The 16,875-nt window shown below is 50.7% G+C and overlaps 1 protein-coding gene across 6 annotated transcripts; it reads right to left on the bottom strand.

Moving 5' to 3' along the window:
* Positions 1-234: 234 nt before the first annotated feature.
* THNSL2 (threonine synthase like 2) lies at positions 235-15,258 on the bottom strand. 6 transcript variants are annotated; one of them, XM_087863657.1, is made up of 9 exons: positions 15,106-15,258; positions 13,197-13,431; positions 11,654-11,968; positions 11,195-11,347; positions 8,049-8,279; positions 5,072-5,220; positions 4,843-4,968; positions 2,287-2,438; positions 235-1,860 (listed from the first exon to the last, which is right to left on the bottom strand). In XM_087863657.1, exons 2-9 carry the CDS (start codon positions 13,417-13,419, stop codon positions 1,650-1,652), a joined length of 1,560 nt encoding a protein of 519 aa, XP_087719783.1. In that variant the 5' UTR covers positions 13,420-13,431; positions 15,106-15,258; the 3' UTR covers positions 235-1,649. The 6 variants fall into 6 exon arrangements, with proteins under 6 accessions (XP_087719783.1, XP_087719780.1, XP_087719779.1 ...); XM_087863654.1 differs by lacking the exon at positions 15,106-15,258 and adding an exon at positions 14,632-15,027; XM_087863653.1 differs by lacking the exon at positions 15,106-15,258 and adding an exon at positions 14,379-14,621.
* Between the last annotated feature and the right edge of the window lie 1,617 nt (positions 15,259-16,875).

The raw sequence follows: 16,875 nt of genomic DNA, 5'->3' as shown, positions 1-16,875 counted from the left end.
GGCTTCTGTTCACCTTCACGTGTTTGTGTTGCTCTAAACCCACCCCCCTCAATTCATACGGGATTTGAACCCAGGAATATAACTAAGCCCGCAACTATCCGCGGTGTGTTCACATGTACCCGAAGCCAATGTTAAACTCTAGATTTGCTGTCTGTGGAAATGCAACGTGAGCCACAAAGGCGAGCCACGTATAGAACTTTAAAATCCCAGTAAAAGGAAAAGAAACAGATGGAATTAATTTCAATGATATATTTTATTTAACCCAATACATCCAAATATTGTCATTCCGACATGTGATCGATACACAATCATTACTGAGATATTTCAGATTTCTTTCATTTAACGTCTTTGAAATCCAGTATATATTTTTACTTACGGTGTATTTCCATTGGAACACTCAATTTTCATTGGAAATACTTATCTGTATTTAGACTTCATAAAATTTACAGATTCACATACCTGCATTTTCCCAACCATACTTAAAAGTTTTTTTAATGACTGAATCAAATAATAGTTTTGAAATTTAAATGTTAATTATTAAAATTTTTAAAAATTAAAAATTCAGTTCTTCAGTTGTACTGTTCAATTTCAAGAGCTCAGAGTCCCATGTGGCTAGCAGCTACTGAATTCGACAGTGCACAGCGAGATCATGGAAACAGTGGCAGCAATAAAGCACGCCCTTGTGGAAATAAAGTACACCTCATAACTGACAAATAAGAAGTTACTTATGAACTTAAACTCCCAGCCCCAGGGTTTCCCAAATTAGAGCGCACAGAAGACTTACTCAGGGAATTTGTAAGAACTGCAGTTGATGTCCACCCCATACCCAGAGATTCCCCTGTGAAGGTGGCCAGAAGAGTGCATTGTGAGGAGACCCAGGCCACGCTTCGAGAACCATCACACGGTTATCGGGCAGTTGGGCAATCACAGGCATGAGCACCCCCGGTTCCCGCTGGTTACGGCACGCACCAGGCACTAAGCTCAGTTAGCACTGCCGAAGATGCGTCCACAAGACAAGGCACTGGCATACGGGGAGAAAAGATCAGTGTAGGTGTTTATTCTTAGTCCTTCCTCCCTATTTTAGCATATGGTTTGCGTAGTTCATATATAATTTAGTATACACATGTTGGGAGAACAAATTTTAAAAATGTTTTGATCAATAGGGGCAAACCCAAAAGGTTTCACCCCATTGAGTTAAACAGTGGTTCTTGTCTTCAAGAGGCTTTGAGATGGGGAGGTAATATCTAATGTGGAGAACCATAAAACAGGGTAGAGGGAATACACGCCTTAGGAAAGCTACCGTTGACGTTCTGCTGGAATCATGAGCCATTATTTCCATCTGGGCTGATGTGGGACAACTCGGCAGTAAACTATTTGCAGGAACCAAGACTCATCAAAGAAGGACAGTCTCCCAGAGGCAAAGGCAGGATGGAAGGCACGGAGAGGGGAAAGGGTGAGTCAATCTCAGAGAAAAGGACAGTGTGACTTCTCTGGGGCAGTGTGGTTATGGAGACACCTACGGAAAGGCAGGCATTTGGACTTAGTGATGTTGTGATACTGGCCCTGGGTTAATAGAACAGGGGACCCCGATACAAGAGCTACAGGGCAACTTGACTCAAGTCAGATCCAGCGTGGCTATTCTGGAACATTCAGGAATGACCCCTCTGTGGCCAGCTCAGGCCCTCAATGGTGTTCCGAAGCATCAGCGTCCAGTCGTCCCCCTTCCGCATCGGGGTGCAGCGCGTCTCCTTGAACTCCAGGGCTAGGATCTCCGCAGGGGTCTCTGGGGTCAGCCCGGCAGCCAGGACAGCTTCTGGGAACTTGGCTGCAGAGGCGGGGGCCAGACAGCACCGGGGAAGGCTGTGGGGTGGGGCAGGTGGAACAGGAGGGCAGGCGAGAGACCAGAGGGCCAGACATGGAAAGGAGAAGGTGAGGAGGGAGGAGGAGAAGGAATGGGGGTGGGCAGGGATAGGGTGGTGCACAGAGAAGAAAAGACAAGAGAGAAAGAGGCAGATGCTGGGTACCTTGAACTTATCTCGACAATGGCACTGCCAGGGAAACCGCTGCTCTTTGGGGGAGACCAGCGCCACCGCCACCCCTCAGTGGCTGCCCCAGATAGCTATCTCACACCCTCCTCCGGGACCACAGTTCTCAGGGCACAGCTCCACACAGCACCCGTCCTGCTCATGAAAGCCATTTGTGCAGATTCATATCTCCCCTGCTTGGGGAGGAGGAGGGCCCCCGAAAGCCAGAGTACCCGGTGACCCAGGCGTCCAGCGCCCGTACCTGGGCTGCTGCCTGTCCGTCTGCCGGTAATGGTAACTCACGGCCACGGCCGAGTGAGGGCACAGCAGGTACCGGTTCTCTTCCCAACAGCGCCCCATGGTCCGGGTGATGGCCTCATCCGACACCGACTCAGACGTCACTGCCCCTAGAAGCTGACAGGTCCCGGGGTCAGAGGGGTGGGAATCAGGGTCAGGGGAAACCCGGGGAAAGTGACCCAAAACTCACTACATAACATAGGCAGGCAACCCCAGAACTCAGATGGAATCTTCGCACTAAGTCGCTCAGCTTCAGCTCAAGAGAAAAATCTGGTTCCCCGTGTTTCCCAGTTTTAAGTCGATTCCCTCAGCCTGGGGGGAAGGATCCTCTGAGTTTCAGGTCAGTAAACTTCGTGAGGATTAGCTCATGAATCAGCAAGTTAGTGTAGAGACTTGTTCCACAAATGGACAAAACACAGAAGGTTAAGGGCTTTCAAACATTCCTGGTGCCTTGTCGTTGGTACACCTCTTTCCTGCGGGTGCAAGAACACCTTCCAGTGAGTTCCCACCCAGCCCGGATCACACGTCTTCCAGGAAGCCTCCTCCCAACCCGCAGACAGAGGAAGACTCCCTTCTCATTGCCCCCTCAGTGTGGACGGTTGATCTGATCATTTTCTGAAAATGTATTGCATGCTATTCGTGTGTCCATCACCCTGCACACCCTTCCTGCACCAGAGACCACAGCTACCTGTCCCGTTAGGGTTCACAGAAGACGGAGAATGTGTTTTCTCTAGCTTTGTATCTCCAGCACCTAGCACGTTCCTGGCTTCCCGGAGATACGTGGCATGAAGGAATGAAGGAGTGAGTGAGTGACGGCTGTTCCAGCAGATGGAAAGTCTGGCACAGGTACAGCCAGGGAGAGAATGAAGCAGGGCGGGGTCTGCTGTCTGTTCCTGGAGCACCTCATTTACGTGAGGAGAAGGAACGGGGTATCGAAACAAACCACTAACTGGATAAGTTGATGTTTGGTTATGATCTGAATGTTTGCCCCCCCCCAAATTCATATGTGAAAAACTTAATCCCAATGTGAGGGTGTCTGAAGGTGGGACTTTGGGGAGGTAACTAGGTCCTGAGGATGGCGCTCTCGTGAATGGAATTAGTGTCTTTATAAGAGGCCAGAGAGCTAGCAACCTGTCTTTCCACCATGTGGGGCTATGATGACACACCGACCGTCTGCCATTTGTATGGAAGTTGCTCCCACCAGAACCCAATGACGCCGGCACCCTGATCTCAGACTTCTGGCGTCCAGAACTGTGAGAGATCGATCTGTTGTTTATAAGTCCCCCAGTCTCTGGTACTTAGGTCGAGCAACCCCAACTAAGACAGGTTGCATCATGGGAAACATTGAGATTCCACTCCGGTCTGCACGGGTGGCTAAGCCCAGAGAACTGTATCCAGCTCTGGGAGCAACCCTGTAGGACAGTCATTGACTGGGCGAAATGAGGTCACATAAGAGACAGCTAAAGGAACCGGGACGACAGAGAAATAGGGATTCTCTTCAAATACGGGAATCACGACTCCCCAGTGAGCAGGCTGGAAGGAGGGGATTCCGGCTCAATACACAGAATTTCTCACGATGAGAGCTGGTGTGAGGTAGTGAGGTCCTGGTCAATGGCCATACAGTCTGGATGACTTGGTGGCACGCGGTAGAGAAAATTAAAGACAACGTTGGCCATATAAAATCCTTTTCCTTAATGTAAAATGAGTGGACCATCACCAGGTTGCATTAAAATAAAAGCAAACAGGGCACCCGGCTGGCTCGGACAGTTAAACGTCCAACTCCTGATTTCGGCTCAGGTCATAATCTCAGGGGCGTGAGATTAAGCCCTACCTCCATGCTGAGTGTGGAGATTCTCTCTCTCCCCCTGCTTCTGTTTTCCCCCACCCCCGGCCACTTGCACACATGCTCTCTCTCTCTCTCTCAAAAATAAATAAATAAATAAATAAATAAATAAATAAATAAATAAATAAAAGCAATCTTTCCTAACTGGGTTCCTACCACTCTGAAGAAATAAAATTTCTCCTTTTCCTTTTAAAAAAAAAAAGAAAACTCAAGAGGATAATGGTCTCTGTTCCTACTGGACAGGCAAAATGACTGCCAATTGTTGCTACTTGCTGAAAATCAACAACAATAAATAAAAATAATAATTGATAATGTTCTGGGCCCTATACTTCCAGGCAGTATACAAAGTGCTTCATTATTTGACTTCAGTCTTCAACAGTGACAGGCATTCTCATTAGTCCGACTTTACATATGAGGAAACTGAGGCACAGAGTTTAAGAAATGGACCCAAGTTTTCACGGCCGGCTTGGAGCCAAGCCCAGTCTGACTCTAAACCAATGCCCTCTATTGTGCCTCCTCATTCAATAAATTAATCCATAGAAAGTGACTGCAAAGGTGCCCGGCCTCATTGAGGTGCTCAAGAAACAGGTGCCCTCTTCCCTTAACCAGATTTCCAAACCCAAGTTGGGTTTCATGGCTGCCCCCTTTGCTTTCTCTGGTGCGTGAGTGGTGACTGACCTTGCTGTGCAGTTCCTTGGGTAGACTCGTGCTCTGGGTCCTTTCAAACTGCTCCATGAGGGCTCTCGTCCCCTGGCTGTCAGAGCCCGACAGCAGCCAGAAGATCCTTTCCATGTTGTAGGGCACCTGGGCAGGAAGGAGGGTGCCAGGGGCCACACTGATCTCAGCCCTTGTCCATCCCCACCCAGTCAACACCTGGGCCAGGCGCACACTTCCCCACAGGTCCCACCTGAATGTCCATAGCTGATGCCAAGGTTGGTTCGACGGCCTCGGACAGAGAGAAGTCTCCCCGCTGCACAGTCCTGTGGATGATGTCATTGCGGTTCACCGCCACCACCAGGCGGATGGGCAGGCCCATCTTCTGGGCAATGCACCCCGCTGAGGACAAGAGAGGAGACTAAAGCTTTCTCAGGCATGACGCCCAAAGTACAAGAAATAAAAGGAAATTTAGATAAACTGGACTTCATCAAAATTAAGAAACTTTTGTGCTTTTTGAAGATTTTGATTTGTGCTTCAAAGGACTCGATCAAGAAAACGAAAAGGCAGCTCACTGAATGGGAAAAAACATTTGCAGATCATACATCTGATAAAGGACTTGCATACGGAGTATGTCAATAACTCTTACAACTCAACAATAAAAATACGAACGGCCCAATTTAAAAATGGCCAAAAGACTTGGACAAACATTTCTCCAGAAGATAAACACATGGCCAGTGAGAACATAAAAGATATTCAACATCAGGAAAATAGAAACCAAAGTCATAGGGACCCACCATTGCACGTCCAGTAGGACGGCTAGAATCAAGGCGCTGGCGGGGCTGTGGAGAGATTGGGACCCTCATACATTGCTGAAGGGAATATAAAATGGTGCGGCTGTTCTGCAAAAGTCTGACAGTTCCTCAAAAAGTTAAGCACAGAGTTATCATGTGACCCAGAAATCCCACTCCTAGTACACTCAGGAGAAACGAAGATACAGGTCCACACAAAAACTTATACACCAACGTTTGCAGCAACATTGTTCATAATAGTCACAAAACTGAAGCGATCCAAATGTCTAATAACTGATGAATGGATAACGAAATGTGCTATATGCACCCAATGGAATATTATTCAGCCCGAGGAAGGAATGAAGTACCGATACAGGCTACGATATCCAGGAAACTTGAAAACATATTAAGTGAAAGAAGCCAGACACAAAAGGTCACATACTGTATGATTCTATTTATGTAAAATGTCCAGAATAGGCAAATCGATAGAGACAAAATAGATCAATGGTTGCCTAGAGCTGGGGAGATGAGGGAAGCGGGGCGTCACTGCTAAAGGGAACAGGGTTTCTTTCCTACGTGATAAGAATGTTCTGAATTGGCTGTGGGGGTGGCTGTACCAACCTGCACGTACACTAAGAACGATTCGGTTGTACCCTTCAAACGGGTGAATTGTATAGGATGTGAATCGTGTAACAATAAAGCTGTCTCACACACACACACACACACACAGAGAAAGAAGAGGAGGAGAGGTTACTGTCCCCTGATACTCTCCTCCACCCCCACGTCTCTCCCTCCTTCCCTCTCTCTCTCACATACACACCACCAGGAACACATGCTCGCTACCACTTGCAGAAGAGAAAATGAAGGTTCTGGAAGGTTGAAATGACCCACCCCAAGCCTGCTGAGTGGCACATGCACATGTGCTTGCCCCCCGCCCAACTCAGCCTCCTAGAAGCAGCACCTTCGGACACCCTGCCCCTCCTGGAGAGGCCCCTCGGGAGGGAGGACAGAGCAGTGCCCTGCACCCACCCACCCAGCAGTTTCTGTTTGCAGGGAACAAACAAGGAATTGCTCACCCTGGGGGAGGGGGAGTGCGAAAACGTAGTCACTTAGGGAGGTTTTACATACTTCCCCGAATGGTTCATCTCTGGTGGGTCGTTGAGAGGAGTTAAGGATCATCACACCACCCCAACGTCGCTCTGAATTTTGCAAAGCACTTTTCGCTCGATCCGCATGCTATCCGCGTACGGAGGATGCTCAGGGAGCCCAGGGGCTCCATTCACACAGCTAGCTCCTGATGGAGCAGAGAGCGACAGGAGCACTCTGCAAAACTTCGCGTTGTGCCAGCCACTGTGGAAGGGCACAACGGGGAGCGCAGTGGGCTCTGCCCCATGGGGGTGAAGACGGCTGAGCTATCCTTGCCTAACCGCTAGCCCCGTTCTTCCCATCCCCGTGGCAGTGGAGGAAGTCAGGAAGACTCCGGGCCGCTAAGATGCTTTCACAGTCTCGGTCTCACTGAAGCCATCCCTGGCGCCCATCAGAAGCAATGCCACCGACAGAACTATCAGAAACAGGCCGTTAGGAGGCAGCCTCGCAAGCTCCCGAGGACACAGACTCTGGGGCCAGCCTGCCGGTGTGCTCATCCTGGCTCTGTCCCTGACCGCTGTGTACGCAGCGGCAAGCTGGCTCCCTTCTCTGTGCCTCCACTTCCTCATTATTAAGTGGAGACAACAGTACCGTCCTCACAGGCGCGCGTGAGCGGTCAATAAGTTGATCCGTGAGAAGCACTTAGAGGGGTGCCTGACGAGTAGGAAGTGCTGGAAACATGTTTATTGTTATTATAGAAGATGATTTTAACGCCACGCAGCGGCATAGCTCTTCACCTGTACAAAGTTCACAGACGTGTGGGAAGGATCTTACTTACACTCAACAGTAGCCCGGAGAGATAGGATAAGCTATCCAAGATTGCTTTTATAGCCAAGCAGCTGGGTCGAAGGGACTGCCCTAGGGCCATTCAGCTGGGGCAGAACCCTAAGTCCAGACCTCTTTCCACCTCACACGGTCCCCGGGTAGTGATTCCAGTGGGAACATGTTGTTCCAGTTGTCCTCATAGTAGACAGCTGGCTGAGGCTGGGAGTAAAGTCCACCTCTCTGGAGGCAGGCACGGGCAGGCCAGCACAGCGGCTGAACCTTGACCACATCTCTCCACACGATCCTGAGTGGGGTTAGCCCATCCTTCTCTCCTGCAGCAAGAGCCCGGGATGTCGTACCAGGGAGGGAGGGGGAAGTTTGCTGGGGGCTTCTTCTGTGCGCTTGCCTGTCACCTTCAGAGCAAGGGCTCGAACTTTCTCCTCACAGTTGCAAGCCGAAGGCAGCTGGAAGGATGAGGACCACAGGCATTTTTCTGGAAAGCCCATTTCTGCCCAGGGGTCTCCTTACCTGCAAGGTTACCGGCAGCCCCTGTTGGCACAACCACCTCCACTGGGGGCAGGGGGTGCGTGTCTAAGGATGACGCACACTGGAAATAAGCAAAGAAGTGGTGGGCCATTTGCACGAGGACCCGGGACCAGTTGATTGAATTCAGACTCATCAGATTGTGCTTCTTGACAAAAGCCACGTCAGCAAACACGGCCTTGATTGGCTCATCAAGCTCATCGCTGTTGCCCTCCACTGTCAGGAGAGAGAGGGGAGGGCAGCTATCAGGAGCAGGAAGAACCCCCAGGGGTCGGCACTTGCCTGCAACAAGGTCCTCCCACACTGGGCCCATCCAGCCGGGACCTTCACTTGGCCTTGGTTTCTGCTCTCCCATGTCTTGGCCTGGCTTTCTAGACTCGAAATTAAGCAACTCAAGAGAAGACACCATGTCTCATATTCTTGTGGTCATACTTCCAACATTTCTGCCATTATACGAAATTAGACATCAATTGTCAACCTTCTGGGATGTTGGGAGAAGGACTCCTCTTTGTAGTCCATGCCTACCTGCCCCACTCTCCAGGAGCAAGGAGAGATGATTTTTGAGGCTATGAGGTGGCGAGAGGCTGACCCTTTCTTTACTCCACAGTCCTCTACTAGGGCTTGGGGGAAAGGGTCACTGTTCCCACATGTTCTGCCCTTCTCTCCGTTAGATCACAGAGAGACATTCTGCTCTCTGCTCCCACGTGGTAGGCAAGCTGGCAAGGACCTTTCCTCCTTGAGCTGGGTGTGGACACAGTTCAACTTACGGATGAATTAGGGGGTAAATTTATGGGTGAGTTGGCTTCTAGTCCAAGTTGCACCCCTCAATCCAGCCCAACTAGCAATCAAGCCAATATTGATCTCTTATCTGAAACCTGGGTCTATTTCTCCACCGGACCCAAACTTGAAGGAGAGGGCTAAGATTTGCCGCAGGGAGTGCCAGAGTCGGCCCAAGGTTCTTATTCATTCCGCCCTTCGTACTGTAGAGCGGCAATGAGGCCATGGGGCTGACCCTAGATCCCCACGCCCACGCGCTGTTTGCTGGGGCTCTAGGAAAAGGTTCACTGCTCTGCAGATGGAGCCACAGGAAGGAAATACGCCATGAGGGAAATGAGCCTTAGGACTGGGAAGGCAGAGCAGAGAACGCGAAGAACCTGGGTCTCCACTGAGGGCCTGCTGAGTCACTGAATCGACTAGTCACCTCCCACCTCTAGACTTCCAGTTATAGAAGCTGGAAAATATTCTTGTTCAAGCTGGTCGGAGTTAGATTTTCTGTTACTTCCAGCCAAAAATATCCCAAATAATGTATAAATAGCACTTGCTGGTTATTCTGTACTTACAAAGCACCAAGTATAAAATATATATGAAAATTAATGACTTTAAACAACACCAGTGTCCAACACACAACAATCCAGGTGGCCCATCCCTACTCCCTGAGCTCCCTGGTCTAAGGGAGAAGACATGTCCACTTTTAGCTCCGGAACAAACACACATCCTCCTAGAAACCAAATCAGAAGATTCTAGAAAGGAAAGGAAGGACCTGAATAGTGCTATTTAGAAACAAAAATTAATTTCTTTAAAGTCCGCTGTCTTATTTTCTTGAAGCTCAGAACAGGTACAAAACAGAAAAGCCCCTTGGGCTCCAGCAAGAAGACATTTATGACCTATTGGACTCATCGCCATCCACATGTCTACTACTCTTTTACTAATGGGTACCGTTCTCCACTCCGTGATCAGGAACCGAGCTTAAACACAAGCCCTTAGGTAAAAGCCTTCTAATATCTGGTATAAGGCGAGAAGGGAGTAGGTGGCAGAACGGAGGTCGAAATGTTATTCTCGGCTTCGATTCTAGGCAAAAACAGCCTTAGATTCATAACTAGCAATTTGAGTGCTTAGGGTATAATAGCGACCCTCGGGAGCCCAGATATCATACATCAAAATTTTGCCATCGGTGCGGGAAAACAGCCAAATATGGGCAACCACCAACATTAACCTGTAAGATTTTCCAACACCTGCATTAGCGAAACCCAGAACTTTTCACTGGAATGTGTAGGTGCTTATTAAAGAAAAGAGTAGAAGGAGCTTTTTGCTTGCTTTTGAACCAACGGATGAAGGATCTTCACGCTACTCCCATGGATAGTTTGTTTGCACTTTGTTTTTTGCTGTTTGCCCCTTGACAAAACTGGTGTTCTATGAAAACGTCCTCTATGGGATTATACCAGGAGGCCAGGCGAGTTGGAGGAGGAAAGCCTTCTGCCACTACATTTGCTCTCCTGCTAATGAGTGACCGAATCAAGCCAGGCCTCCCGGACCTTCCCAAGGCCACAGTGTGCAAGACCTCACCGAGACCCCTTACTCCTCATATCCCCACCCCCACTTTGGGGCTACCTGGGGTCTAGCTAGGTGTGAAGAGTGGATATAAGAGTGTACAGCTCCACTCAAGCTCTCTCTGCCCTTCTGGAGTCTCAATTTCTACAGAATAGATGCCCTGACATTAAAGGAGATTGTCGGGTTTTTTTTGCTTTTCTGCAAGTACAAAATGCCCAAATTCATGATGTGGCTCAGGAAGAGGTGTCTCCAGCAATGGGTACGACTGAGTAATTTCCTAGACCTGCTAACCAAATGCATGACTTAGTTGTTCATATACCATAAGGGAGGGCACGAGCTATTCACATGTAAGGACACAGTCTTTTAAAATAATTATTGAACAGGCTTCATGCGCTCTAAAGTTCAGTGTCCTGGAACAAAACCCGAGTCACTTGCCTCGGGCTATGGGTCTGGTGGCTGCCTGTATACAGGGCACCGGTAGGTTGAACCTGCACAGAGCTGGCATTCTTTGGGGGTGTGGTGTTCACCCGACACTTCAGGATGTGCACGGTCAGTATGGTTTATGCGCTTGTCACCTCCAAGAGCGTATGAAACTGTGTTGCCAGGAGCTTGCCCAGAGCTGAGTCAAGGCATGTACCGACCTCATGACTGATGAAGGAAGGGAGGGACAGAGAAAAAGCTGGAGGAAGGATGGTCAACTCATCAACTGGCCAGTTGTATTCCATTGTGGTCCAGCCCATCTCCCAAAATAGACGCGCTCAAGGCGGCCATGCTTCCCCTGGAGGCTCCACCCCAGCGCTCACCTCCAAACACGTGGACGTTCTCGCTCAGCACCGTGGTCATCTGGAGCTCCTGGATCTTCGTGCAGTGACCCTGGGGCAGCAGAACGATGATGTCCACGTTCTTTGCCCCTTGAACACTCTCAATGGCAGCACTCCCTGTGTCCCCAGACGTTCCTGGATGGGAAGAAAAAAGAACGCTCCCCTTTAGAACAAGGGAGATGGAAAAGGAAAGAAATGGTCCCTAAAGCATTGCTGTCACAGGAGGCAATGGCTACTTAAAATACCTACAGAGCTGGGACCTCGTGCTTAATCCGGGGTCCGTTAACCTCCTAGAGGCCCAGGGACAGAAATCAGGACATCTGTGAACATGGTACCACATACTCTCACATATTTTGTGTACTTAAAATATTATTCTGAGAAGGTTCCATAGCCTCCACCAGACTGTCAAAGGGGTCCGCGGCACAGGAAAAGGGGACGAACCCTGCTCTAGAAGAACCAGTAACACACACTCCTTGAGACATCCATGCGGAGCTTCCTGGGGGTAGATAGCAGCACGTGAGGGACCTACGGGGCTCGGGCCGTCGTGCCCACCACGCACACCTACAACCACAGTGACGTGCTTCTCCTTCTTCTCCAGGAAGTACTGCAGGAACTGTGCTGTGCAGCACAGGGACAGGTCCTTAAACGCGTACGTGGCCCCATGCCACAGCTCCAGCACGTTCAGCCCGTCCCTCAGCCTGGACAGATGGACCACCTCTCTGCAGCGGAATCTGCGGAAGGCTCGGTCGATCAGATCTGTGCGGGGAGAGGGGCGGGACAGTGGAGGAAGGCCGTTAGCTCTGTCTCAGCTTCTCTCTCCCTCTCTTTACGCTTTTGAATGCCAAGTTTCTATCTCCTGCTACCAGGTAAGAGACTACGGACAAAGGAGACTATGTATGAATAGAATTACTTAATCCTAGGAAAAAGTCTGAACAGACACGAACCACACTGTTCATAGATTCCTCAGTGTGATGCCCCCCAGAGAAGAGAAATAGCATAAAACTTCCATTTTTTACTTTCTAAACTTCATCATTTGGATTTCTGTGTGCGTGTGTGCCAGTAGAGAGGTTCACGTCCACAACTGAGCAACGAACAAGTCAATGTCTCATGTCTTCTAATGTTCCTTCCTAAAGACCAGACGGTGTTTGTTTTTGCTATGCTAAATTTCACACCTGTGATACCAGAATCTTGGGATGATTCACATATAATCCTACCTAAGGGAGGTCACCGTAGGTAGTGCTTCTCGAACTTTCATCGACAAACCAATCACCTGGGATCTTAAAATGCAGATTCTGGCTCAGTAGGCCTGAGGAAGGCTGAGAACTCTAATGAGTGCCCAGGCAATGCCAAGAGTGCCATCAGACCACATTCTTGAGCGGTCCTCTTCTTCCCAGCCCTAAACTCTCACCATCACATGGTGGATTAGTTCACATGTTTGGCCCATGGACCAGCAGCACTAGTGTTATCTAGATACTTAACAGGAATGCAGAGTCTCAGGCCCCACCCCAGACCTACTGAATCAGAATCTGCATTTTAACAGGATCCCCAGGGAGAATCCAGGGGCACGTTCCAGTTTGAGAGGACAATCTCCAAGTCCCTTCTGAAATTACCGTTCAAGGAAATAGAACAGCAATCTGAGGATCCAGGTGCTTTATATACAGGTAGGAAATACCCCAACATTCAAACATCTCGGGATGTTGGTGAAGTCTCTAGTCTTGAAGAGGTTTTTGAAAAATAAACTAAAGGAAAAAACATTCTCTGCAGATCACCGTGGCATTCATTTCACTGGAGATGGAAAGTGGAATGGTTGAACTCTTTGGGGATATTTCTATTTCTGGGATTCTAGAATCTGGGAAAAAACTCCAATGTTTGGGAAATAGGACTAGAAACCTCCTAGGGGTTAAGCAATGGATTTGCAGCTCTGTGGGGGACTGGACTGGCTGGGGAGTGAGGTGGGAGAGCAGGGAGCCTGGGGGATGCTTACCGTTTAAGACATCTCTTGGAATGAGCTCAGGACCAATGAAGAGAGTGCACAGCTCCTTCACCAGGCTGGGGTAGGAGAGCACACTCCACTGACGCAGGGTCTGTATGTGCAGCTGTGGGAGCTCCTCGGGCATGAAGAGACCTCCGTCGGGAGCATAGCCAGAGAAGAGGGCCCCCTCAAAGTCGACCCGTGGGGCCATCCCCCGAGTGCTGACGTACCACATGATCCTGGTGGCCTGCAGAGGGAAAGTCCCAGAGGCACCTGATCTCCAAGCTCAGGACCCCACAGTCTGGAGCATACAGAGCACCCTCAGCTAGCCCCTGGACCACCACTCATGGGGGTAAGCATCCCAGCCTGAGAGACTGGAGTCCTGTCGAGTCTCATGCCAGCTTCACCGAGGACTGGCCAAATCATGACCTTTCCAGTCAAAATGAGGCAAATTCACTGACTTTAGGAGAGGGGGTACCAAGTCATGCCAAGAAAGGAAAAAGTTTGGTCCTCACTGTCAAGGAATAAGGGAACTGGGAAAAGATCAGAGCAATAAGGCAGCCGCCATTTTGATAGGCCTCTTGGTAAGGAGAGGACCACCGCAGTTGGTTATACACCTTTTGAGAGATACCGGGGTCCACTACGGCTCAAAAAGTAACCACCTTCCATGCTTATACAGCATTGTTGCCTATAACCTAGTGGTTCCTCACTCCGGTAGTTTGTTGGAACCAACTTGGGAGCTTGTAAAAAAATCCTGCTCCCTGGGACCCTCCCTGGATCAATAAGATTAGAACCTCTATATGAGAGGCTCCGTGGGTGAAGCTATTGCACAGCCAGGGTTAAGAATACAGTAACCAACTTGCCCCACTTTGCCCAGGACCTTCTCAGTTTTAAAACTGGAAGTCCCATGTCCCAAGAAACCCCTCAGTGCCAGACAAACTAGAACGGTTTGGTCATCCTAGTTGAGAACCAGCGCCCTACCTCTCAGCCTAATCCTGGAATCATTTGAAGTTCTGGCAAGTTACTCTTAAGACTGTCTAGCCAAGGCTAACCGGCCCTGTGTGGAGTCAGGACTCTGACTGGGGTCCTGGGGAGGGGGAGTGTCCAAGGCCTGACTCTGGTCACAATGCCACATGGGTTAGGTTCCCAGGAAGCAGGTGCCAGGTCAGGGAGCTGAGCTTGAGCGCTGAATACCTTTCCCTGGCTCATGCAGGTGAAGCCAGGAGCTCTGGTTTTAAAGCCCCAAGGCCAGGAAACATTTCAGGAAGGGCCAGCAGGTAAAGAAATTTTCTGACAAAAGGTGGGGCAGGGCAGGAACCCGGACCCCAGGGGCTGAGACCCTGGCCACTGATCGCATGGAGACAGCGCCCCTCGGGGTGGAGGCCCCAGCAGGCTCAGTTAGGCCCCGGCCTCTCTGAGGTCACGGGGCACCAGTCCTCCGGCTCACCAGGCCCTGGGTCAGGAAAGGAGGTTTTGATCAGGCCTGCAGGATAAGGCAGCCTCTGAAAACACGGCGGACTTCTCAGGTTCCCGCTCTCCGGGTACTGCAGAAACCCTACGCAAGGTGCAAAGCCTCGACCCTCCCAGGTTCCTCCGGGTCCGGTCCGAGCAGAGCGCCGCGGCTGGAGGTTACAGAAGCCGCCGCGAGAACGACACAGCCACGCGGAAGTCAACCGCGAGTTCAAGTGCGCAGATAAACCGCTACCGATGACCCCCCCGGGGGGGCGGCGCCGCGATCGCCGGAAGCGGACGCGGGCAGGGGCCCTGCGGCCGGCCTGTGTGCTGGGAGCTCGGCCGCGGGGGCGCCGGCTCGCGTGCGGCGGTCGCCGCGGCGAGCGAGCGGCGCCCCCCTCCCCCCACCCCGCCCGGGGATCTGCTGGCCGGGGCCGAGGGGCTGCGCGGGCCGGGCGGGGGCGGTTACCGGGTCCGCGGCGCGGGCGGCTGCGGGGCGCGGCCCGGGGAGGCGGCCGGTGCGCGGCGGGGCCGGGCCGGGCGGTGCTCGCTGGCCTCGGCGGCAGGGTCGGGCTTCCGGGAGAGCGAGAAGGGCCGCGGGGGAGGGCAGCGGCGCGGGAAGAGCTGCAGGGGGGCGCCAGAGGGATGCCAGCTTGGCGTGTTTTTTAAGACACCTTGCTAATCACATTCAGTCTCTCAATCTTCCCGGCCGCCCTGGAGCCACAGTTCTTTGTAGAAAAACACTTTTATTAAATACAGATCTATTCTAGAGTAAAATCCCCCTTTTTTATTTATTTATTTGTTTATTTATTTATTTATTTATTTATTTATTTATTTATTTATTAGAAGCAAGACACACGCCCTCCGGGCATGGCCAATGGCGCTGGATTCCATTCATCCTCCTGGGTCCCAACTCACTTAGGAGGCAAAGTTTGAGGAGCTGGGCAGATGTCAGCTAAGGTTTAGTTCGCGCCTCTGTGCTGGGCCTGGTCCCTGTAGCAGGCCCAGCAGGGACTCATGGGGACAGAGGACGTGGATGACTGCCCTCCTCCTTTCTTCCTCCTGTTTATAACATTCCCCTAAACCTGTGGTCTCTGCTTATTTGTTACCTCTCTCCAGACTTCAGCCCACATGTGCTCGTTGGACATAGCCACACAAGTCCACAGAAACAGTCTGACTGGTCACTGTTAGGCTAACGGACTGTTGTTCGCGCAGTACGCACAGAGGCCAGGGAACCACTCCCAGAGAGGGATCCAGGCCAGGCAGGACCCCCAAAGGGTACCCATCCCTTGTCAGGTACACTTTATCACTCAAAGGCCAGGGAAGCCGAGGCACCTGGCACAAATTCCCTAAGACGCAGCCGTATATGTTACCATGCTCATGACCAACCAGGATGGAGGCTCAGAGCCCCACAAGGACGAAAGTACCTTCCACAGAGTTCTCCCGTCAGGCCCTTTGCCAGACTTACAGAGGCCTCAGGACTTCTTCATTGTTCTGTAAGCAGAAGGGAAGGCCAGAAGCTTTCTGTAAATCGTATGACTCCCTCAAAAAGGAGAGGACCAAAAGGCTTGGAGAAGAAGAGGTTTAATTTGTTAGTAATCCCTGCCCAGGACATTCAGCATGAGGCAGCTCTAGAAAATAAAAACTTGTGCGCGGCCTGTGAGGAGGACAGAACTCGGAGTGCCGAGCAGGAGCAGTAGGAACGTGGAGCTCCCGGAGACTTTTACACTGGATCAACATTAAGTTTTTATAAGATTAAAAATTGCTTTTATGTATTTATTTTGCTTTTTGACCTTTCGGGTTAGAGTGCTTAGCTGTCTGTGGCTTTGAAGCCAATGATCTTCAAAGCAGTGCCCCAGGGCCCTTGCACTGCTATTTCTTCCATATGTCCCTACAAAGACCTCTAAGGGAGGCTTCTACAAGACTGTGCACAGAGGATTTCCCATGGTCTCCATGCAGTGGGATGTAGGAGCTAGGGTTCAGAGCCCTCTGTAAAGATTAGAGAGCACCGAGGGTCCAGGCAGCTGGAGGAGCACGTGACCCTCCGGAAGCCCGCCAGACATTTGTGGAGGCCACAGGCCAGCGCTCAGGCTTTTTCTGGAGTTCTGGTGGGGCAAGGGAGCAAGGCAAAAGGGAGGAAAGAGGCCATTCAGAGACAGGACACGCCTGGTCTCTCTGAGCATTTTGATTTCCTAAACTGATAATCCATTGTTTCACTTAATGTGTGTGGTGGTTGTTT

This window comes from Ursus americanus, chromosome 7, assembly GCF_024610735.1.
Source record: "Ursus americanus isolate L20-20 chromosome 7, mUrsAme1.1.p, whole genome shotgun sequence".
Lineage (NCBI taxonomy): Eukaryota > Metazoa > Chordata > Mammalia > Carnivora > Ursidae > Ursus > Ursus americanus.
This window is presented reverse-complemented; position numbering and strand designations above follow the sequence as displayed.